Source organism: Rhincodon typus, chromosome 11, assembly GCF_021869965.1.
Source record: "Rhincodon typus isolate 14 chromosome 11, sRhiTyp1.1, whole genome shotgun sequence".
Classification (NCBI taxonomy): Eukaryota; Metazoa; Chordata; class Chondrichthyes; order Orectolobiformes; family Rhincodontidae; genus Rhincodon; species Rhincodon typus.
In genome coordinates this window covers 39,176,058-39,200,488 of record NC_063342.1, presented here as the reverse complement: position 1 = coordinate 39,200,488, position 24,431 = coordinate 39,176,058, and the positions used below count along the sequence as shown (strand labels likewise).

General features: G+C 40.1%; 1 protein-coding gene and 1 long non-coding RNA gene across 3 annotated transcripts in view; one reads left to right on the top strand and one right to left on the bottom strand.

Moving 5' to 3' along the window:
* LOC125484357 overlaps positions 1 to 13,839 on the bottom strand; it is a 27,792-nt gene extending 13,953 nt beyond the window's left edge. Inside the window, exon 1 of the long non-coding RNA XR_007263163.1 lies at positions 13,728 to 13,839. This is a non-coding gene — a long non-coding RNA (uncharacterized LOC125484357). The remainder of the gene's footprint in view (positions 1 to 13,727) is intronic.
* A 117-nt stretch (positions 13,840 to 13,956) lies between these two features.
* Positions 13,957 to 24,431, top strand: part of ccdc80 (coiled-coil domain containing 80) — a 40,455-nt gene continuing 29,980 nt past the window's right edge. For both annotated transcript variants that reach the window (XM_020516128.2, XM_048602585.1), the window contains exons 1-2: positions 13,957 to 15,762; positions 23,551 to 23,707. In XM_020516128.2, the coding sequence (XP_020371717.2) occupies positions 13,957 to 15,762; positions 23,551 to 23,707 (1,963 nt within the window). The remainder of the gene's footprint in view (positions 15,763 to 23,550; positions 23,708 to 24,431) is intronic.

Genomic DNA, 24,431 nt, shown 5'->3' with positions numbered 1-24,431 from the left:
TGTGTGTGTGTGTGTGTGTGTGTGTGTGTGTGTGTGTGTGTGTGTGTCAACTAGTGTCAACAACAACATGACTGAAAGCACCAAACTGGGAATGTATCAAGCCTTCATCCTCATCACACTTCTCCACAATGTTGAGGCCTGGACAACATAAACGAAACAGGAGAAAATGCCGAACAGTTTCCATAAAAATAAACAAAGAACTATAGATGCTGGAGATCTGAAACAAAAACAGTAAGTGCTGGAGAAATTCAGCAGGACTGGCACCTTCTGTGGAGTGAAAAACAAGGTTAACACTTTGAGTCCAGTGACCTGACAAAGCGTCACTGGAGCCAAAATGTTAACTTTGTTGTCTCTTCACACAGTTTCTCCAGCACTTTCTGTTCTTGAATAGTTTCCACTTTTTTTGGCTCAGGTGTATCCTCTGCATGACTTGACAGGACAGATCATGGGTGCAGAGTCCTAGAACATGTTACTACCATTAGCATTCCCTTATTGCTAAGTCTTTTATTGCTAGGCACTTGTTCAGCCACATGCATTGGATCAATGATGGTCATACACCCAGAGACCTTCTGTACATTGAACTAGCCACTGGGTCACAGCCTCATGGTCATTTATCTCTCCACCACAAGTTCATCTATAAGTAAGATATGAAGATGGCAGACATTGACACTAACATTACAGGGCCCAAAAGAAATAGAGGCCAATGAATCATGACCCTTCTCAACCCACAGTGCATTATAGCAGAGATTTCCATGGCAGGGTGAGCCACACCAGGCACTGTTAATACTGAGTTCACCACCAAAGCACAAACCAAAGTTTCACAAGGTGGAAGGCTGCCGCATCGATAGGTCATTCAATGCAATATGTCCATGCTGGTGGTTATGCTGCACAGGAACATACTTGCAAGTTTTCTTCAATCAACCTTTATGAGATACAATGAAGAAGAAGGGTCACAGCAGAACAAAAATATCAGGGAGAGAGAAAAAGGGTACTACTAGCCAGTTAGCCTGACATCTGTCAGCAGAAAAGCGATGGAATTTGGGCAACCATTAAATATCACATGTTATAAGTTCCACTGTATACTTCTGCTACAAAGCTCTGTATCTCTCAGCCTTAGTGGCACTAAAATTAGAACTATTAGTATTTTGTCTTATTATCTTGAGGTGACACATTCTCCATATGGAATATCTTGATCTACTGCCATAGTTTGAGCAGACAGCAAACCACAGTGTCAGCTGGTAACACATTTAGGGAGGAACAGAGTGATAGCAATATTTTCGAAATGGAATTTTGGCTAAAGTAGGAATTAGGAACAGAAGGGACAGGGTGGAGTAAAGCAATTTAATTTAAATTTAAGTAGATAAAGAAGACAAATTTGAAATTTAATTATAACTTTACCATTTATGACAGGAATATAGTTGGTTAGATCACAGCAAAAGAGGGGCACGCAAGCCACCAGTCCACTTGCACTTGGTTTCCACAGACAGGGGGAATTGGAATCAAGATTTCCGTTTGAAGAATTTAATTTATTTTATATATACGGACAAATAAACACACATGTTTTGCAAGGAACAAAAGTCTTGATTTAGTGGCTTTTTCTTCATTCATTTAGATTTATTTACAGAAGAGAATTTCATTTAAGAGTTGGGAAACTAAACAATTAATGCCCTCATCTTGAACTATTTAAATATACAATCAACAATTTTCAATATTAGTCCTTTAAAATTGACTAACATTCTCATCAGTGGTCAAACAGTCAAAGAACGTCCACCTTGATGCTGAATTGAGAAATAACTGCATTTTCATCACATTTTCAGCATCAATAATTAGCACAATCAGACCATGGTTTATGTGAACTGAAAGGTGCCTTTCGGAGTGATTTACTGTTGGGTTTGTAATTATATCAGTTGAAAATCTGGTGGATGATCATGGATGGGACCTAATCATATATTGTGCGTGGCCTCAGAGTACTTAAACCTCTATGAGGAAAATTATGGTCTGTTTTCATACATCTACAGTTCAGTTCTGAATATTCCAGGGAGGAATGACATTTATAACCCTTTACTTCAAAGTATGATTTAGCAACTGCTCTAAATTAGTGTACTCAGTGATGTAATTAGTATTTACTTTTTTTAAAAAATAGCGCAACAAACATAAGAGGTATACAGGGCCACAGAATTTAATCTTGCAATTGTGGACTATCCTTTAGGACTATGATGGGAAGGAACTTCTTCACTCAGAGGATCATGAATCTTTAGACTTCTCTACCACGAGGGCTGTGGATGCTCAGTCATTAAACATTTTCAAGGCTGAGACTGACAGATTTTTGCACTCTTAAGGAAATTAGCAGATATGGGTGTTTGGCAAAAAGTGGAATTGATATCAAAGAGCAACTATAATCTTACCAAATGTTAGAGCAGGCTGCAAGAGATGTTGAGGTCATTCTTGGACCTATTTCTTGTCTTATGTTCGTAAAAATGTTATTTTTATGGAGCACAACTAGTGGTTTAGCACAAATAATCGACATTAGTTCATTTGAAAGTTATTGGTCTATTTGTGTCTCCCTGAGTATTATTATCTGTGGATGTAATCAGGGCCCAATCTAATAAACCACCTTAACTGGGGAGCGGTGAGGAGCCTGTCAGGACAAGCCAAATGAGAATAACACCAAAGGCCAGAAGAAGGAGATTGAGGGTGTCAGTATTAGGAGGGGTAATTTGAGGAAAGTTCCTGATGATTGGGGAGTCCAGACCAGGGGTCACTGTCTAAGGATATGGTATAAGCCGCTTAGGACTAAAACAAGGAAAATTTCTTCACCCAGAGTGTGATGAGCCAAGAAATTCTCTGCCACAGAATGTGGTTAAGGGCAAAACATTGAAGGTTTCGTAGTTGAATTTAGATGTATTTCTTAGGGATAAAGGGATCAGGAGTATGAGAGAAAGCAGGAATAGGACACTGAATTGATTGATCAGGCATGATCATACTGAATGGTGGAGCAGACTTGGTGGATTGAATGGTCTAGTCTTGCTCTTATTTTCTGTGTTTCTATGTTGGTCAGAGGGGGACCGAGGTGAGTTCCAGTGATAATGGGGTATAAAACAAAGAGATGTTTAAAATGTTAAATCTAAGGAAATAAGGAAAAAAAGCAGAAATAGTTGTGTAAGTAAACTACTGAATTGTGTTAAAGGCCCCAACAGTAAAGAACAACTTGGAAAGGATAAAATAGACATGAAAGGAGGGATTAAAAAGGGTGGTAATGTATGATTAAGACTTCTGTTTGTGGAAACATCAACTTGAATTGGCCAATGGCCACATTGTAATTACTTTCTAAATCCCGAATTTTATCCCTTGCCCTGTTGCATTGATCGATGGTGTGGCAGATACCCTCAGTTTGCACCTTCTGGAAAGCCTCAAACTAAATCAATGCATAATTTTCTGTGAATATTTGAAAGGCAGTCACTGCAAGTAACAGACATTGATTAAGCATGGTTAGCATATGATGGACAGAAATTGACAGGTACAGAATGTCGGATTAAATGGGATGGAAACATGCAGTCAGTGGAAGAATGAAGGGATGCAGAGAAGATACTGCAATCTTATTTAACTAGAATTATGAATTCCCTTCTAGTTTAAATGAATCCAACAATTCAATGTAACATCATACCCTGAATTGTTTCACAGAGACTACAGGCATAACATGAGATGGAAAGGAAAGATGAGCAGGAGAAGAAGAAAGTATTGTGTTGATGGTGTTGGCGAATGTAGAAAATGGGTGACAATCAGACTTGTGGTAAAGAAACAAATTTAACTGGGCTTTTAAAGGTCATAGGTTTAGGAGGAGGATTTCAGATTAAGGATTTGTAATGTCTAAAGGCTCTGCTACCAATGGTAAGATGGCAGTAGGGGCTGGTAAACAGTAAACTAGCATGAGATTTGATGAAACTAAAAGCTGTCACAATTTCAGAGGAACTTTCATCTATTTCTATGTAAACGTTCAAGGGATGTTTTCATTTAAATATAAACCACAATAAAAATATCTCGTCTGAGTAATGCATACCGTCATTTATGTGTAAAGTCCAGGAATGTGTTGGAAGTAATGGATACCCGTACATTGTGAATCATCCCATGTGATTGAGCTGATCTGGCATTAGTTTGGCAGAGGTTATCTCGCACTTAACCTCCTCACAGTTTAACACAATTGTTGCAATTGCACATTAACACACTGTTAAAAGTGCCACAGGAAGTTAGGTTTAGTAATGAATTAGTCATAGAGTCATAGAGCTGTACAGCATGGAAACAGATCCTTCAATCCAACTCACCCATGCCGATCAGATATCCTAAATTAATCTAGTCCCATTTGCCAGCATTTGGCCCATAACCCTCTAAATCCTTCCTATTTATATACTCATCCAGATGCCTTTTAAATGTTATAATTGTAACGGCCTCCACCACTTCCTTTGGTAACTCATTCCATACATGCACCACTCTCTGCGTGAAAAGGTTGCTCCTTAAGTCCGTTTTAAATCTTTTCGCTCTCACCTTAAACCATCTAGTTTTGGACTACCCCACCTCAGGAAATGACCTTGGCTATTCACCCTATCAATGCCCTTCATGATTTTATAAACCTCTATAAGGTCACCTCTCAGCTTCTGATACTTCAGGGAAAATAGCCCCAGCCTATTCAGCCTCTCCCTACAGTTCAAACCCTCCAACCCTGGCAACATCCTTGTAAATCTTTTCTGAACCCTTTCAAGTTTCAAACACCCTTCCTATAGCAGGGAGACCAGAATTGCAAACAGTATTCCAATAGTGGCCTAACCAATGTCCTGTATAGCCGCAACATGACCTCCCAACTCCAATATTCAATGCACTGACAAATAAAGCCAACCACCTTCTTTATTGTCCTGTCTACCTGAGACTCCACTTTCAAGGACTCCAGGGTCTCTTTGTTCAGCAACACTCCGCAGGACATTACCATTAAGTGTATAAGTCCTGCCCTGATTTGTCTTTCCAAAATGCAGCACATAAGATTTATCTAAATTCATCTCCATCTGCCACTCCTCAACCCATTGGCCCATCTGATCAAGGTCCTGTTGTATTCTGAGATAACTTTTAATTGTGTAAGTAACCTCTTCAACAACATGATAATTAATGACTTACAATCAATTAATCATACCAAAAAGTATGCATTATATGGTGTTTCATTCTTCAAGGTAATAAATTTCATTAGGAGATTTTAAAAATTTTGAATTTTATATTTATTCTTATTTTTACTTTCTGAATCTTTTGTCTTTCTCAGTCTCTTGCTTAAGCCAATCATCATGTCCCTATCTTTATTTCCTTTACTTTACCTAACTTAACATTGAATTCAACCTCTTTCTCTGTCCTTCTTCTGTTTATTTCTCAAGCCATGAATCTCATTGATTCAGAAAATACACCATATGGGAGAATGTTTCATTAAAACATGAGAATAGGCATAGGCCATTTAGTACTTCAAGCTTTTCAACCTTTCAATTAAATAATGAGTGATGGTCCTCACAGTTTCCATCCACTTCAGTTCCTTGCACTTTAATGCAAGCCATCAACATTTTTGTGAAAAAAAGTTTAACTCTTCTGCCATTTTTTGCATAACAAGTGTTTCCTAAATTTTCTCCAGAATAACTTGCCTCTGATTTTAGGGTTATGCTCTCTAGTCCTAGGCTCCCCCATGAGCAAAACATGTTTCTTTTTATCTACACTAACAATTTCCTTCAAAATCCCAAAACATGTTAATCAAATCATCTTCAACCTCCCCTATTCCAGAGAACGCTAGTCTAGTTATTAAATAACTCCTTATAATCTAAACCATGAAGATCTAGCAACATTATGGCAAAGTTGCACTGCATTCCTCACAAAACTAATATATCCTTTCTAAGGGGAAATGTCTAAGACTATACACAGAATGCCTGATGTAGTCTAGCTTATGCTTTGTAGAGCTTCCTCGCAGCTACACTGAAACCAGTTTTCCCTTCCATAATCTTTCAAAGAGTTCTGCCAATGTACCATGTGATCTTTCTATGAATGGCCCAAGATAGCTAAAGTCATCTATATGGACAGCACAGTTAGTCAATCCTACCACAACTCTGTTCATAGGTCTTTGAAATGTGGTTGGTGCGTTTTTCATTCAAAAGGCATTACTTTAAATTGATATAGGCCATTTGGGGTTACAAATGCAAAAATTTCTTTCACTCTCTCTGACAAAGGAACTTACCAGTAACCATGGTGTAAGTCTAACTTTGTGATATAAATGGCTTGTCCAACTTTTTCCACACAGTCCTCCAGCCTTGGAACTGGGTATGAGTCCAATTTATTTATGGCGTTGACCTTCCAATAATCCATGCAGAACCGTTGGGTACCATTGGGTTTTGGGAACCAACACGATCAGTGAACTCCTCTCACTTTGACTCAGCTCGATGATGCCTTCCTGAAGCATCACTTCCACTTCCAGTGCAGCTTTAGGAGGATTAAGCCTGTAGGGGTGTTGTTTTATCAGAACAGCATTCCCTACTTCAACCCCATGTAGTATTAGTCCTCCCCATTCTATTCCCACACACACCCGCATATTTCTGCAACAAGTCTTTCAATTCAATTCTCTGTTCCTGAGACAGATAGTTCCCATCCCATTCTCTAAGGGCTTACTAATTATTTAATTTATTTTGAGGCACCTTAAAATCAGACGAGGGGCAGTAACTAATACCTGTTTCTCCAGTTCCCTTTCCCTGTCATAATTGGGATTTAACATATTCATGTGACATACCCAATAAAGTTTTTTTCCTATCTGGCATCTTTATCAGATAATTCACTTAACTCAACTTGTTCTCAATCTGATAGGGACCACTAAACCTTGCTTTGAAGGGATCTCCTGCTGCTGGTAACAGCACTTTATCTCCATGGGCAAATGTCTGGATTTTAGATTTCTTATCTGCTTCTTGCTTCATTATATTCTGTGCCACTTTCAGATGTTGTCTAGCTAATTCACCTACTCTGTTTAATCTTTCTCTCACCTCAGATACATTATCCAACTATAAGATCTCTGACTTTGGACCTATCAACTCTTCCTTAATTAATTTTAAAGGACCGTTTACTTCGTGCCTGAATATCAAATCAAATGGAGTAAACTAAGATGATTCATTTTGGGGCATCTCTGATGGCAAACAAATCTTTATCCCAATCATTTGGGTAATCCTGCCAATAAGCCCTGAGCATTGTCTTTAGGGTTTGATGCCACCTTTCCAATGCTCCCTGTGATTCAGGATGGTATACACTTGATTTAATGTGTTTGATGCCTAAACGATCCAGGTCTCCTTAAATGTTTGACATTAAAATTGGACCCTTGGTCTGACTCAATCACCCTGGATAGTCCATAACGGGTAAAGAAAACAAGCAACTCTTCCACAGAGATGGTAGGAACTGCCGATGCTGGAGTCTGAGATAACAAGGTGTAGAGCTGGATGAACACAGCAGACCAGGCAGCATCAGAGGAGCAGGAAAGCTGACGTTTCGGGTCTGGACCCTTCTTCAGAAACCACAACCTTTTTTTGCTTTGACATTCCGTAATGGAATTGCTTCCGGAAATCTGGTGGATGCATCCATTATGGTTAGCAAATACTGGTTCCCACTTTTGGTTTTAGGGAGGGGACCTACACAATCAATGATTATCTGCTTGAAAGATTCTTCTAATGCGGGAATTAGCATCAAAGCTGCTGGTTTTATTACTGCCTGTGGCTTTCCTACCATCTGACACGTATGACAGGTATGGCAAAATTCAACCACATCCTTATGTAATTCAGGCCAATAGAAGTGCTTTTATATTTTAGCCTGAGTCTTTCTCACTCCTAAATGACTTCCTAGTGGTCATTCGTGTGCTACCCATAATACTTCCTGTCCATATGCTACCAGCAACACAATCTGGTGAACTTTCACCCGTTTCTCCTCCACACTAACCTGCCAAGGTCTCCATTTTCACCTTAGTATTCTATCCTTAAGCTAATAACATTTGGGAATACATAGTAGGCTTTATGGTACAGATCTTTTATTGTCTCATATTTTTGTTGTAACTCCAGTCATCTTTCAGAACTAAAAACCTCTGCCTGATCCTCTACCTGTTCAGGTTTTTCCTTTACCATTTCATCAAACAAGGTGTCAGCTAACTGGGCCTCCACTCCTTTGTCTTTTTCTTTAGTTTTTTCTTCTTGCTGTAAGTTATGACTGTGGAATCTTGTAACTACACAGTCAGGAAAAATTCCAGGGTATTTTTCTTTTAACTCCTCAGTTCCTTGGTTTTCGTTCAGCTTCTCCACTACAAGGGGCATCCCTCCCACTTTTGATCCTGCTAGGTTGTTTCCAAGAACAAACTATAATCCTGAAATTGACACTCTTTCAATCATTCCCACCTTCACTTCCCCAGACTTGATTGGACTTTCCAACCTGATCTTACACAGAGGAATGCTAAATCTTCGTCCATCTATTCCACAGATTACCACTCTCTCGGGTAACATTTCAGGAGTTCAAATACTTTCATCTCCTACTATTGGAGACTGATTAGCTCCTGTTTGTCTCAATATTTTAACTTCTTTACATTCTTCCTGAGTAAACCTTACCCACAGAGGTGATGTCTTTGTAGAGATTGGGCACTGTCTCGCTCGCTATCCAGCCTATAACTAGGCTGTGCATGCTCCTGCGGCTCCTCGACTTCTTTTGGGATTTCCTTCATTACCTCAACTAATCCCACTGGTTTAGCATCTTTTACCACATCCTTTTTCTCAGTGCCTTTCTTAAACTACTAGCACAGTGAATTTGTGTGCCCCACCTTATGGCAGTGAAAACACCTTTTCCCAGTGCCTTTCTTAAACGACCAGCACTGTGACTTTATGTGTCCCACTCCAATTCAGTGAAAACACTTCTTTTTCACCCTCTTGGGTTTCTTTTCTCACCTGTGGTAAACTGTTCCCAGTGTGATCTACTTTTTGCTTGTCATTGAAGGATCTCCTTTTTCCAATTTCTGTCCTTCATTGAATGAAATTGTTGTTGGAAGCTACATTCTGATTTAAGCACTAATACGTATTCATCCACCATCTCTGAACCTCTTCTCTCTGTTTGAACATGCTGTTCCTCAATATGAGTACTTATCATCTCTGGAAGTGAGTTTTTAAACTCCTCCAGCAGAATAATCTAAGATCCTCATATGTCTTTTCTATCTTTAATGCTCTTATCCATCAATTAAAGTTGCTCTGTTTAATTCTTTCAAACTCGATATAAGTCTGACCTGGTTCCTTCCTTATACTTCTGAGCCATTGTCTATATGCTTCTGGTACCAATTTGCTGACACTCAAAATAGCTTGTTTTACTTATTCATAATCTCTTGACACCTCCTCTGACAGTGCTGCAAACACCTCACTAGCCCTGCCTACCAACTTGGTCTGAAGTAACATTACCCACACAGTCTCTGGTCAATTCATCTGCCTAGCCAGTTTCTCAAAGAAAATGAAAAAGGCTTGTACATCTTTTTCATCAAATTTTGGCAATGTTTTGGCATATTTGTATATATCTCTAACATGTCTTTGGCTACGATGGGTTTGCTCATCATCACTCTCCTCCTCACTAAGCCTATCTTCTACCTTCATCTCCATCCTTTTAAGATGAGTTTTGTGTTTAACTTGCAACTTCTGAAGTTCAAACTCTCTCTCTCTTTCTTTTTGCTCAGCTAAGAACCTTCTCTATCATTCTTTGTCTTCGAACATGGGTCTTTTTTCCCTTTCTTTGTCTTCTGCTTTCCACCGTAATTCAAACTCTCTCTCTTTCCTTTCATTCTATAACTCCAGTTGTCTCCTTTGCAATTTATTTTTTTCTAACTCCGCTGCACTTGCCTGTTTCTCTGATATACCTAGGTGCATGACCAACTCCATTACAATTTCAGCTTTCCTTTTATCACAGTTGAACACAATTCTAGCCTGTTTGCTAATTCCAAAAGTATAAACTTCCTCTGTTTTTCTAAACTCTCTTGACAAACTCCAGAATCTCTTCTGCAATGTTCAGAGCCATTTGCCTCACTTTTAGTTTAGCCAACCACAAGTAACCGAAATTAAACATATTGTTCTCAATAAATTCTATTTAATAATCTAGGACACTAATCCCCAAGTCTGTTTAAATCTGTCAAATCCATTCAGACCCATTTGGATCCCATACACGAACTGGCCAGGCCACAGACCTGAGCCACCAAACTGTTACGGAGAAGGGAAAATTCGAACTCCTCTGATAATTAAACTAAAGTACAAGCCCGTTTTTTTATGATGAGAGTAAAGGTTCCCTTCTCATAATTAAATCTGAAACACACAGAGAAGCTCATCTCACCACTCGTAATCTGTTAAAAGTGTAGTTAAAAGAAAGAAAATTACTGATCTCCACTTTATAAGTTACAAGTAACAATTAATTTATTTGGCCCTAACAAAGAACAAATTAACAGGATTACTAACAAACTGAACAATTCCCCCCTAAACTACTAACTACTCCCTAACTGGCCTAAATTCTACTGGAATGCAGTTCAAACAAACACAAGTCCCATTTATATAAATCCAAGTAAAAGCCAACAATAAATTAAAGCTTAATCTCTCCAAATTCACATAGACTGTGTCTTCTGGAACACTCTGCCTTCTCCGTTTTGCCACAAACACCTTTCTTCCGCTGATTCTGCTGTCAGGGATGATTTTCTCTGTAATTCCTTCAGTGAGGACTTTCAGCTAAAATGCCATGGTACCTTTTTCAGACAGATAGTGCTTTCTTAGAGAGCTTAGCAATTTCTTGTGAGAGCTCGGGGCTTATTTCTCAGATGGTAGGCTTCCTTTCCCCTCAGATGACAGTTGGCTCTCACCCTTATTTTTAAAAATCCTCTTCTTATATATCCCCCGACGGCACATCAATTTCTTACAATGTGATTTGTTTCAGGTTGTCAAAACTATCTGTTTTAAATTCAATTGGTTTTCTATGTCTAGGTGCTTGGTTTAAATTAATTGGCTAAATTCAAACTTGTTGCCTCGATACCAAAACAAAACTGCTGTTTTGCCTGCCAAATGTAAGGCCTTTGTTTCAATTTTGGGGCTCTCTGTTCGGCCCCAAGTACTCTCTGTACAGTACTTGTAAACTTCCAAGCAATAGACAAAGCACAATCTCTTAAAGGGACCACACACTGCTTTTCCCCACTATCAATTCTACCAACAAATTCTAACTTCCTGCCTTCCAATGCATGAATACTCCACACAACTTAGTAACACTGCCAGGACCTTATGTGGAACCTTACCAAATGAATTCTGGAAGTCTATATAAACTACATTCATGGATATTTCCTTGAATATTACACTACTTCATCATGTGAAAATAAAGAGTTTAGCTTCAATCTTTCGCTCTTTGGTAATTCTGCTGCCCACAAAAATTTTTCCAAAGTGCTACTGCCTGTTTTATTTTCTGGGTTCTTCCAATGCTGGCCGCCAGAGAAATGTGCAGTGCACTCTCTTCTGAGTGAGTCCAAGATCGCTGTAGAATTGGAAAAGGAGAGGATGCATTTCCTTTTTAATTTACCAGCTGCTGTATTCAAACTGTTTTAATAGGTTCACTCCTTTAACAATTTTGTACACCACCATTTTCATTGTGGTTATATTCAAATAATCTGCCTCAGTCTAATTTGAGTGTGCTTTAGTGAATGTATTAGTAGATGAGGGGGTAGTTAAGTAAGTAGATAGTTAAGTTAGAAGGAGACTGATTTTCTTCTATTTTTTTCATACAAAACCTGAATGTGCATGAATGAATGTCCTCTCCAGCAAAAGTACTTCATTGCTGAGATTATTTAGAGGTCATTACTGAAACAAGGCTGTTGGTGATTCTGCAAGTGATTGATATAGTTAAACAGGATCAACTTGTGGTCAGCTCACAGCAGACAAGAGATGAATGCTGTGGAAATTTGCCTTTTACATTTGGAGAGGTAACATGAATCTGTGTTGGTAATGCAAAGTAAGGTTAGCTAGAAAATATCAGCAGCAAGTTTAATACAGGTGTATAGGAGCCCTTCGAATGAAGACTGGCTGTGCGTTGTATCAACACACCAAATGAAGTGGGATTCCTTTGGTTAGATACTGAATAGATTGAACGGGGTTAGAGGGACTGATGGAGCAAGTCGACAGAGGGACTGAAATGATGTCCAAAAAGAAATCTGAGTTTTGAGGGCATGAATAGGGTGAATAGCCAAGGTCTTTTCCCTGGGGTAGGGGAGTCCAAAACTAGAGGGCATAGGTTTAAGATGGGAGGGGAAAGATTTAAGAGGGACCTGTGGGGTAATGTTTTCATGCAAAGGATGGTGTGTGCATGGAATAAGTTGCCCAAGTAAGTGTTGGATGATGGTACAATTACAACATTTAAAAGGCATCTGGATGGATACATGAATGGGAATGACTTGGAGGGATATGGGCCAAATGCTGGCAAATGGGACTGGATTAATTTAGAATATCTGGTCAGCATGGATGAGTTGACCAAAGGGTCTGTTTCCATGCTGTTCAGCTCTATGGCTCTAGACTCTATACCAATTCAGTAACTGACGACAGCGATTGTGAGGAATAGAAAGGAGAAAGACTGAGAGGCTAAGCAACAAAAACAGAAATAACTGGAGATACTGCAGCAGGTCTGGCAGCATCTGTGGAGAGAAAGTGGAATTAACATTTCCTGTCCAGCGAGCTCACTTTTGAAAAACAGTCACTGGACCCGAAAGGTTAACGCTGCTTTCTCTCCGCAAATGCTGCCAGACCTGTTGAGTTTCTCCAGCCGTTTTTGTTTCCGATTTCCAGCATTCGCGGTTCTTTCTTTCATATCATTAAGATGCTAAGGGATAGTCTGAAATGCCAGCACATGTTGCTGTATTGGGACGGTGTGTCAGGTGCTGCACATTGCGGGGATACAATGTTATTCCAGCAATAGTTCATTGGTGTCGGTGTGGTCAGTGTTTGCAGGCTGGAAGCTGCTGTCTGTGTGAAAGGGGAGGGCGGCAGTGTTGAGCAGAGCTGCTAATTCACTGAAGCCTGTGTATTTTGAGTGGGTGATCGCGTTCATTGTGACTGGTGGCTGTCCTCACTTGGATCCCACCCGGAGCAGCCTGAGAAAGGGAGGAATTCCACTTTGCTTCCCTCCCGAGAACCATCCCGGTCCCTCCCCAATCCATCGTTTCCACCTCTCCCGGGAATCGCTGAACAAAACGAAAGGTTTTTCTTCTGTTTTTATTTTCTGTCTCTTTCTCTCTAAAATTCGCTTTCTTTGAAACTCTCGCCCTCCGGAAACGCCCGGAGCACTAACTGATCATGGCGATGTGGGAGTGAAGAGGACGGGAAGGAGAGAAATGAAAGGGGTCAGTCTAGGATCTGATCGCTGCTGGATCCCAGCAGAGTACAGTGATTCCTACATGGAGCCCAACTGCACCCAGATAATCAGAACCCCGGGGGCTGCTTTCTGCTGAGCTCTGGTGAAATGGTTCACCTCCCACGTTCCTTGAAGTTGCATCTTGTTTGAAGAGTTGGGGGGGGGGGGGGGGGGGGGGGAGCCGGACCAATCCTTTGGAAGTTTATGTGCAAGCCCTGTGCTGGAGTAGCAGCTTTAGAGGAGCGATATTAGGAGAAGGATTTGGTCTAGAGCGATCAGAGGATGATAACACTGACCTGCTTTGATCTTGCAACACTGTGCTGCTGGCAGTAGAGAAAAAAAAACTGCTCGGATTCCGTTTGTTCAGCACCTGGGACATCCCGCAGCAAAGTCTGGATAAGATTCTATTCCCACTCTTGGCTTGTGTTCATTTGTGGATCTTTAAAGGCGAAACAAGTTGTTTTTTTTTGTTTTTTGTGTGTGTTTGTGTTCTTGTTGAGACAAGCGGAAGTTTTTGTTTTGAACATGAGGGGGCCCGGGTTTTTACCTCTGGTCTTGCTGGGTTTGCTGTGGTTGCTGTGTGAGTGCAGGGCGCCGTCGGGAATGCAAAGGCTCGGGGCCAGAAGACGCGTGAGGTTGGTCAGGCTGACGAACGGGACATTGAGCAGATCCTCCCGCCCGCTGGCTACGGCACAGCGGGACGACAGCAGCTCTCCCCGAGGCCGGTACCGGAGCCGCCTGCCGAGTCGTCGCTCCCCTGCCCAAGCCGCGCGGAGCCGCCAGGTGCGCGTGCCCGCCGCCGGGACCCCGAGCCTGCTGGCGGCAATGGCCGGGAAGCAGCGCCTCTGGATCATCTCAGCTCCCCACGCTGCTGACGGCTACTACCGCCTGATGCTCAGCCTCCTGAAGGACGATGTCTACTGCGAGCTGGCCGAGAGGCACATCTACCAACTGGTGCTGTTCCACCAGGACGGAGAGATGGGCGGCAAAGTCAGGAAGATCACTAACCAGGGCACCGTCCTCGAGGAGCCCTTGGACGCCAGGACTGTCCTCAAGTTGCTGGACTTCCTGAAACTCGAGAGAGGCAAATTCAGCATGGTCCTGCTGAGGAAGAACCTCCAGCTGGAGGAGACCTACCCTTACCCGGTCAGACTGGAGGCCATGTACGAAGTGATCGACCAGGGCCCAATTCGGAAAATCGAGAGGTTGAGGCAGAAAGGGTTTGTGCAGAAATGTAAACAGGCGGGTGTGGAAGGGAAGGTAATTGGACCCACTGAGGGCCAGAAGAGGAGTGAAGAGAAGCTCAGGCCTACGCCAACGAATGAGAATGTTGAGGTACCCAGTCCAAAGGAGACGTTGGAAGAAAAGGTGTCGGAGAAAAGGAAGAAGGTTATCATTAGGAAGCCTATTAGGATATCACTGAACACACATGGAGGTTCTAAATTAGTCAGGGCAACTGTAGCACCAACTAGAACAACCACTCGCACTATAAAACCAACTACTTTACCCCCCACCACAACTACTGTCACCGATTTCAGCACAACAGTGCCATCTACCACTACTTCTGATAGACAAGGTGGCACCTCACACTTTACAAGATCTTATGTAATATTATCACCGTCTTTACCAAAATTCCACAAACAGGCGGTCAATGTTGAAACGCCAACAAGATTGACAACTGGCACTAACTCCCCAGCAGCTCGAGGTGGCACACATCGAGGTAGACATCGGACTGCGACCAGCATTGATGTCAGTAAATCTCATCCCAAAAAATCCTCAAAAACTCTCCAATACTATCCTCCAACGCCAACTTTTCAGACTACAACAGTCAGTCCAGATTATGCAAAAGAACAGACAGTTCGGCACAAATACAACCGTTCAGACAAAAAAACAGGGAATTATCACAAGAAGGGGCCACGGGTGACACCAATCCTTCGCAAGCCTACCAAAACTAAGCCACCAAAGTCCAAAAATACAAATAATAAAATCCTTATCAATGAGTATGAGGATAAATATGATTCTGATAAAACCTCATCTACGGACACAGGGCAGGAGGTTGAAGGGTCACGTATACCTCTGAAAAAAGGCAAGGAACAGAAGAAGCATGGCAAGCCAGTCAAGAACGAAAAGAAGAAGAAGCCTGTGAAAAAAGACAAAGCAGAGAAAAAAATAAAACCTGTGCTGAAAACTAAACCTCTAAAGGAAGCCAAACATAAAAATCCCAAGAAGGCAAACAAGAAAGGGATCTTCAAACTGCCTAAGAAGTTTCCAGGAATGCCAAAGACATTGGCATCCATTCTCAGCCACTTTGAAAATAGACGACGTCTAATAGTAAGTGCTGCAAACTATTTAGAGGCACTAGCCTTGTTACTGGCAACAGAAAGTGGTTTTACATTTTTATCACATTGACATTTCTTGCAAATAACACGATAGCATTTGTTCAAAGTAGTGACACATAGTAGCACCCACCAGCAGTGTCTGGCAGGCTTAGAAACTAAACTGGTGCCTGAATGTAATATTTATTGTAAGGCTGCATGAACTTATAGAATGTTCATATGTGCGTAGAATATTTAGGTAATAAGTACCTGTAGATAGTTAATTGAAAGAAAACCCATTAGTTACCCCTCTTATATCATTGTCACTAGTTTGTAATGGTGCAGCATGGCAATAATTCAATTAAACAGAGAAAGCTAATTGATAGAATTTTTTTATTCAAAATACTTCGCTATATTTTACTGATAATGACTTGTCAAAATTTTGTCTGGCTTATTTTCCTAATTACTGGGTGCCATATGAAGTTCATCCTCGCCTCTGCTAGACTATTCTATGATGTCATCAAAAGGGGCAGTTCTCATCTATTTCGACACAACAGCAACTCATAAAATGTTTAAAAAAACACATTATGGGATCTTTTTCTCACTTTTGGAAAGTGTACTTCCTTAGAACTATTTGTATTTGATAGTTCAATTAGTAGTAAAATATAGGGTTCGAAAATAGGTTGACATAGCTACGGGTCATTATTACCAGTATATCTTTTGTTACATGGTAATTTTGAAATTTACGACAAGAATATCAAAGTTTGATAATTGACAACAGTCAGTTGATAGGATACATTGCAGAATGCAAATTAATTTTATCAATTGATGATAATAGGGTAAAAAGAGAAGGCATATTAAAATTGTTCTTCACTGAAAGAAGGATATATCAATGCCTGCTATATTCACAAAGTCATTCAAAGTCAAAAAGATCAATGCAGATGCACCAGCACACTCAAATTTGAAAGGTTACATTTCAGAACGCATTCCTTGCGTTGTTTGTTTGCGTTACATCGCGTGCAGCACAGCTGCTAATAGTTACAGGACTGAATCAGATGTTGTTCCAACTGGTTAACCTATGAACTGCTAATGGTAGACAGATACTTTTTTTAATACTTCACCAGTAGTGCTTTCTAACTTTATAATTCTCAGGACAATACCTGCGAAATGCTCAAACAAAGCATATGGTTTTAGTGAAAGATGATATCTTTTCCATCAAATTAGCTCATTTTTATGTTGTACGTTGAGAAGCACAGCCTAGAAAGATTTAAAACTGCAATGCCCACAAAGTGATCAATTTTAAGTTTTAGACTGTAGGTATAACTAAATAGCTTACTTAGCATTACACTTGTTACAGTATCTATTACTGATGCGTTGTATTCTTCACACTACAAGTTTGGGTAAGAAAAGAAAATTACAGCACAGGAATGGGCCGTTCGGCCCTCCAAGACTGGAAAGATTGGCTTATTGTCAGAACTGAAGGGAACGACAACAAAGGTCGGTGGAATGTGTCTTTCCTTACATCTCATTTAGGGAATGTGAGCCTTCTTGAACTGCTGCACTTCATTTGATCTTGGTCCATCCACAGTGCTGTGAGAAAAAGAGCTCCATATTTTGACTTGGGGACAGCGAAGAAACAGCAAACTAGCACATGTCAGAACTTCGTTGTGTCTGCTGCCCTGGTCCTTCTGTAGTAGTTGTCATGAATTTGGAAGATGCTGTCAAAGCATGCTTGACTCTTTGCTACAATGCATCTTGTAGATGGTACACTGGTTGTCACTGTGCATTGGTGATGGATGAAGTGAGTGTTTAAGATGTTGGGTAAAGGTACTAATAAAACAGGTTGATTTGCCCCTGATTGTTTGAAAATTCTTGATGTTCGCTCTGCACCATTCCGGGGGAGTGGAGAGTATTCAATCACACTCCGGATCAGGGCTTTGAAAATAGTGGACAGGCTCTGGGGAGTCAGGAGGTGTGTTACTTGCTGCTTTATAGCCATTATATGTGCCCATGTATATAATAATGGAAGTTCCAGGGTGCTGATGATGTCTTGCACAGAAAATGAAATATCTCTAAACAGACACAGCTATAATTACAGTAATGAGTCCACTGATTATTTAATGTGCAAAAAGTAAGGTATTATCACTAATCTTTTAATCCAGGGACTTTAATATTCTGAGAACCCACAGCAGATGATGGAGTTTGAATTCAATAAAAATCTGGAATTAAGAGTTTAGTGACCATGAAACCGTTGTTCGAAAAATCCATCTGGTTCAGTAGTGTCCTTTGGGAAGGCAAACTGCCATCCTTACCTGCTCTGGACTACATGACTCCAGACACACAGCAATATGGTTTACTTTTACCTGACACCTGGGATGGACAATAAATGCTGGCCTAGCCAGTAATGTCCTCGTCCCATGAATGAATAAAAAACGCTATGTTGGTATTGAGTCCGAAGACCAAAGGTTTGCAATGTACTCAGATTTTCATTTGTTAGCCTTAGGCAGGATAATCTAGAGGTGATACAACTGGCTTTGGCACTTTAGGCTAGGATTAAAAATGAAACAGCCCACACTTTTCTTGACTACTATAAGAAGCCTCATCTGTAATCCAAATTACAAATATTTGGATATCAGAAAACACAAGATTTAGTTCAACCATGATGCTCCCTTTGGTCTGTAAACACTCACTGTCCAAGTTTATAAAGAATGGGCAGATGGGAGAGGTACCTGAAATGCTTGTGGACGTTGCCATAAATCTACATCTTCCAGACTAGAGAGAAGAAAAGAAAGATTAAAGCAATTTATCTGTGAATAATTTAATCATCTTCCTAACCCAACAGCAACAGTAAAGGAAGGACATCTGTTCCCAGGCCTTTGCTGTGAAATGGCTATGTTAGACCTCAGCTGGAGTATTCCATATAGTCTGGGCACCATGTTGTATAAATATGCGAATGTAATGCACTGAGTGCAGCAGTGATTTACAGGACTGGTTCCAGGAATGAGAAACTTCAGTTAGGAGGATAAATTGAAGAAGTTGGAACTGTTCTTCTTGGAGAGAAGAAGACTGAGAGGAGATTCGATAGAGATTTTCAAAATCATCAGTGGGCTGGCGAGAGTGGATAGAGAATCTGTTCTGCTTGTAAAAGGAACAAGAGTGAGAGGGTATAGATTTAAAATGATGTACAAAAGAAACAAGGACGATGTGAGAAAAAAAACTTATTCACAAAGCGAGTAGTTAAAGTAGGGAATGCACTGCCTGGAAATGTGGCGAGTCAGGCTCAAATGAGACATTCGAGAAGGTACTGGATGAGTATTTGGATGGAAATAGTGTATAAGGGTATGGAGAAATAGCAGGAGATTGGCACAGGGTAACTGAAGAACCAGTGCAGGCACAATAGGCCAAATGGCCTCTGCGCCTTAACAATTCTGTGTTCTATAAAACCGGCATCTGTGAAATACTTGAGATTGAGACAGTTGGACAAGATCTTCTGGGATTAGTGTGATGATTGTCTACCCTCCATTGCTTCTGAATTTTTTTTGTGTGAAATAAGTGTAGACTGTCTCAGTGTAATTCCTAGTAGCTGTTAACCATTAACTGATGACAAACTTGCAACCTCATTTAGAAAGGCCCCATAATGGATATTACGTAAAGTGGGAAACTCTCATATTGACCTATCACTGAACATAGTTACGAGGCATAATAATGTGATGGAGTAGAGGCAGTTGTCCTCTACATTTAACTGTCCTATGGCTGACCATGGGATACTTTTTTGTGGTACCCTTCCATCTTCTAAGAGCACAGCAGTAAGTGGTACCCCGTAGCTGTTCGTTCCCAGCAATGGTATCTCTTATTCTGATGAATGCAAAACTTGGCAAAATAGAAAACACAACGAAATTAATTAATGGCATGGCTCTGATTTACCATCTTTCAAACAGGCCTGTACTCTGTGCCATCCCATATTTTTTTCAAATGTTCTCTGCAATGTGCTGCATACATTTCTGAGAAAAAAACATGTTGTGGTATACGGCGTCACTATTATTTAGTAAAATATGATACAGGTCAGTTTAAGGATATTAAGTCTATAAGAAGTGGAAGCTGAGGACTGTTTGCTGCATTGCCAAGAACAGATCTAGTCATTAAAGATATTGGATACTTCAACAATTATTCTATAACTAGTATTAAACTAGTTCTCATGATTTGAAAGTTAATAGAAAAGCTACATTTGGGATTTTAGAAGGCTTCATATGAAGAGAGTGGACTTTAAGACAGTTCACCATTAGATTGTACTGTTATTTTTAGTTAGTAATTAGAGTAAACATTAGTTATACAGTATAAATATCTTCATGAATTAAGCTAAACCAAAGTTTAGAAAATTCAATGCTACACTTTATGTGTGGAAATACTTATTTTACCAATAGCCATTATTTAGGCTGTGTATTATGCATATAACAGTTCTGTAGCTCCATAATATTGGTCAAAAACATAGAAGACAGAAACAGGAGTAGCCCATTCAACCCCTCGAGCCTGCTCCGCTATTCAATATGATCATGGTTGAATCATCAACCTCAATACCCTAATCCCACACTTCCTTATAAAAAAGTCTCAGGTAATTAGAATCCAAACCAATGACGTGAAAACAAGGACAGATCATTGGTTTAGATTCTAATTGAGTTGAAACTGGTTTCTCAATTTATCAGTTAACAGAAACATTTCCAACAACCTGCATCCACTCACAATCATCTATCAATAACTGCATTTGACCAATGAACTGGCAGGACCTGACTCAAGTTTCTAAATATTGTACACAGCTACATTGTTTTTGTATTGTTTAGTGAGGGTGTTTTGCCTTGATCATACTCATGATTTTGCATTGTCCCTTGTCTTTCCCCTCCCATGATTTTAATCACTGAGTATAATACATCTGACCGTTTTCTTATATCCTTTATGATTCACTTCCACGACATCGTCCAGCCTCACCTCCTTCTGCTCCTGTCCAGGAAAAAGAAAAGTCTCTTTTCTAAGTTGTTTACTGCTGCATATTCAAACTTCCAATTCTCTGAGTTTTGCTTTCAGGTTATCACATTTCTATCTTTATTGCTCTTAGCTCTGACAAAACATTTAATTGTTGTGAATTCTGCTCTTTTCCTGGTATGACCCTGCGTCATTGCTAGCTGAAATTATGTACAAAAGCAAACTTGAAATGAAAACCAAAAATGCTGGAAAAGCTCAATAGGCCTGGCAGCATCTGTGGAGAGAGAAACACAGTTAGTGTTTCAGGTTGCTGGCCTTTCAGCAGAACCATCTTAAATGTGTTAACTGTACAACCAGTTTAACCACTGATCATCAGCTCTGGCTGAATCACAGCAATTGCTTTAAAGTTCCCCCGAACTCAATCTGTAGCCATCTTCTTTACCTTATATGCATGCTGTCATTTAGTAACAGCATTTGTAGCCATAGGGGTCAGCATCCACATATGTGTCAATGACATCCAGCTTCACTTCTCCACCACTTGGTTCAGTCCCCACCACTGCTTGTAAGTTGTTGGACTACTTAAGACCATAACCCATAGGAACAGAAGTAGGCCATTCAGCTCCTTGAGTCTGCTGTGTCATTCAATGAGATCATGACTGATAATCTCCGTCTCCAGTTTCCTGCCTTTCTTCCATAGACCTTCATTCCCTTACTGATTAAAAATCAATCTCAGCCTTGAAAATACTTAATGATGCACCCTCAATGGCCCTCTGTGACAAAGAACTCCACAGATTCACAACCCACTGAGAGGAGAAATTTATCCTCATCCCTGTCTTAAATGTATAACTCCTTATTCTGAGAATATGCCCTCTGGTCCTAGACTCTCCCACAAGGGGCAACAATCTTTCCACATCTACCCTATCATGCCCTCTATGAACCTTGAGTGTTTTAATAAAGTCACCTCTAATTCTTCTGTATTCCATTGAGTACAGACCTAATCTACTGAATCTCTATGCAATAACCAGTCTTGGATGAGGCACAGTTACTTTAATTAGACACGTGGAAGACTGAAGTTATCATCTTTGGAGACTGCCACAACTCCACATTCACCAATTGCAACACCCTCCCTGGCCACTGGTTCAGGCAACATTGAATTACTACAATCTTAGCATTCTATCTGAAGCAAGCTGTGTTACCAGTATCACATCAATTTGCTGCTGAATACTCATTTAGGCTGTTGTTACTTCCAAATACATCAGTCCTAATGCTTTTCTTGACAACAACCCATGCATTGTAAGTTTCAGCTTCTTTGTTCCCATATCTAGCAATATATTTTTCACAATAGCTTGTTTCAAATTGCCTTGTGATTCTGGCTTTCACTACTACATGCAACAACTTTTTGTTATTAAAATTGATGTTTCTACTAGTTCTATTATTATACTTTGCTGTTAACTTCACTGACATTCTGGCACCATCATATCACGAATGAAACTGTGATTGCAACAGTGTATGGTTTCAGCAAGGCTATTGATTTATAGTTCAAAACATAACATCCAATTGTTTTAAATGCTATTTATTTAACTATAATGTGAAGTTTTCTTTAAATTGACAGATTTCAAAGAAACTAGTGTAAATATTGGATACAGGTTACGTTTTATTTGTAAACTTCAACACATTTAGTAATTTCAGACAATGATCATATTTAAATCATTCAGATGTGTTGGCTTCAGTGATATGTGTCACTAATTTGGCAAATGTTTGTCTTTATCCTCTTCAAAGCACCTGTTCTTTAGAGTTTTAGATGGCAACTATTGTAGACTCATTATGACATAAAATTGGACTATTGACAAGTGCTTCAGGATGTTAATGTGCTTGATGGTTGCTGAACGATGGTAACATATTCACCAAAAAACACTGCAAAAGTGGCAGAATACCTCTTTGCAGACTTTGAACTACATTTTGTGCTGCAGATTGTTGGCCACCCTGGAAGGAAGGCTAGCTGGCATTGAAGCACCTGCTCCCAGCCATAACATGCTGGCCAGGCTAGGCTAGGCGAGAGTAGGGCCTTTGACCCTTGGATCACACTAACATGTACCACTGGGAGGTAGGAGGACAAAGAAGAATCCGGTAAGTGTTGGGCTTTAGGGGAGGGAAGGATCTAAGATCACAAGGAAGAGTTTGGGGGGAATGGATGTTGGATGGCAGGCAATGAGGTGGGTGACCCCAATGCCCTAGTACACCTTAATGGCCAGAATAGCCCTCAAATGAGCCCTCGCTGCCCTTTAATCAACCTGGCTTCAAAATTAATACTGCCCACTGGCCATATCAACAATATTATGGCTTGCACAGTCTAGTATCTCAGTCAGTTGGCTTTGTAAAAAGCTCAATTAAACTTTAATAATTTAAAGGAGTGCTGATTTTGCTACCTGCCCATCTATGTTATTAAAGGGACAAATCAGGGGTTAGCAGGAAAAATGGTGTGCTGGGCACCCATCATAATTTACATCTCGCTCCTCCCTGTGCTCACAGCCTGCCTGGCAGGGGAAGGATTTAAAAACCAACCCTTGGAAATTCTCAGTGACTGCTGTCACTGAGTTTAGTAAAAGTTCAATACATGCACGTATTATTGTGATGCAGAACACAAGCTAGTCTGTTATTGCTATACATATGATTCGAGATTTTTTACACCTGCAAAGCAATGTTGCTTGACATTTTCAGGGGTGTAACATACATAAGAACATTACTAGTGTTTAAAATATTAGTGTTTCTAAACATTGAAACTTCTGACTATTTTACTTTTCCAATTTGAACTTTTCCTTCTTACTTATAGCTTATTACCTCTCCAAATGACAGAAACAACATGTATGAACAGCAGCGAGATGAGTATTTAGAGCACGTCTGTGAAATGGCGTTAAGAAAAATCTCAATTATCACCATTTTTGGACCTTTGAATAACAGCACGATTAAAATTGATCATTACCAGCTGGGTCAGTATTTTATCCTTTCTTTTTCCTCTCTATGTAAAAGCATGTCTACTATTTTCTTACGTAACTGATTCACAGCTGAGATTTTTAGCATGTTCATTATTTTACCAGGGGCACTTGTGTTGTTTTTGTGAGTGATGTCCAGTGTTTGCCTGTCTAATAGTTGCTGCAGGTTTCTCCAAACATTAGAGCAGCAGTCCATATTTGGAGGCAGAATATTTTCTTATACCAGTCTGTGAGGTGGAGTGAAGCTCCACATTCTGACAAAAACAAGAGAGCTTGTGATGTGAACCTTGTTTCACACAACTACATAGATAGACAATTTTCTTTCCTGAGGAAGTGAATACGGGTCATCACTTAGCCTGGCAAAAGTTTGCAGTGTGTTTCAGGATATTGGTTTCTGGCGCACTATGATGAGTCCAGTTGTCATACTACATCTTATACTTGCTACACCTACTTGAATGGGCCTCTGAGAAGGCAGAGCAGCTTAATTACAAGTAGGAAGGAAACTGGAATTTTTCTGGGTGAAAAGAAGAAAAACTAGGCTCACTTTAGACAAACTATGTTATTATCAGAACTGTGAATGAAAGGCAAGAAAGTAGATCAAAACAGAGGGCAGACAAAAGCAATGAAGAAAATAACCTGTGGAACATTCTGATCACTGCTCCAAAAGCAACAATGTAGTATACATGCATTAGTCATTTTTCAAGTTTGATGCCAAGTTTGA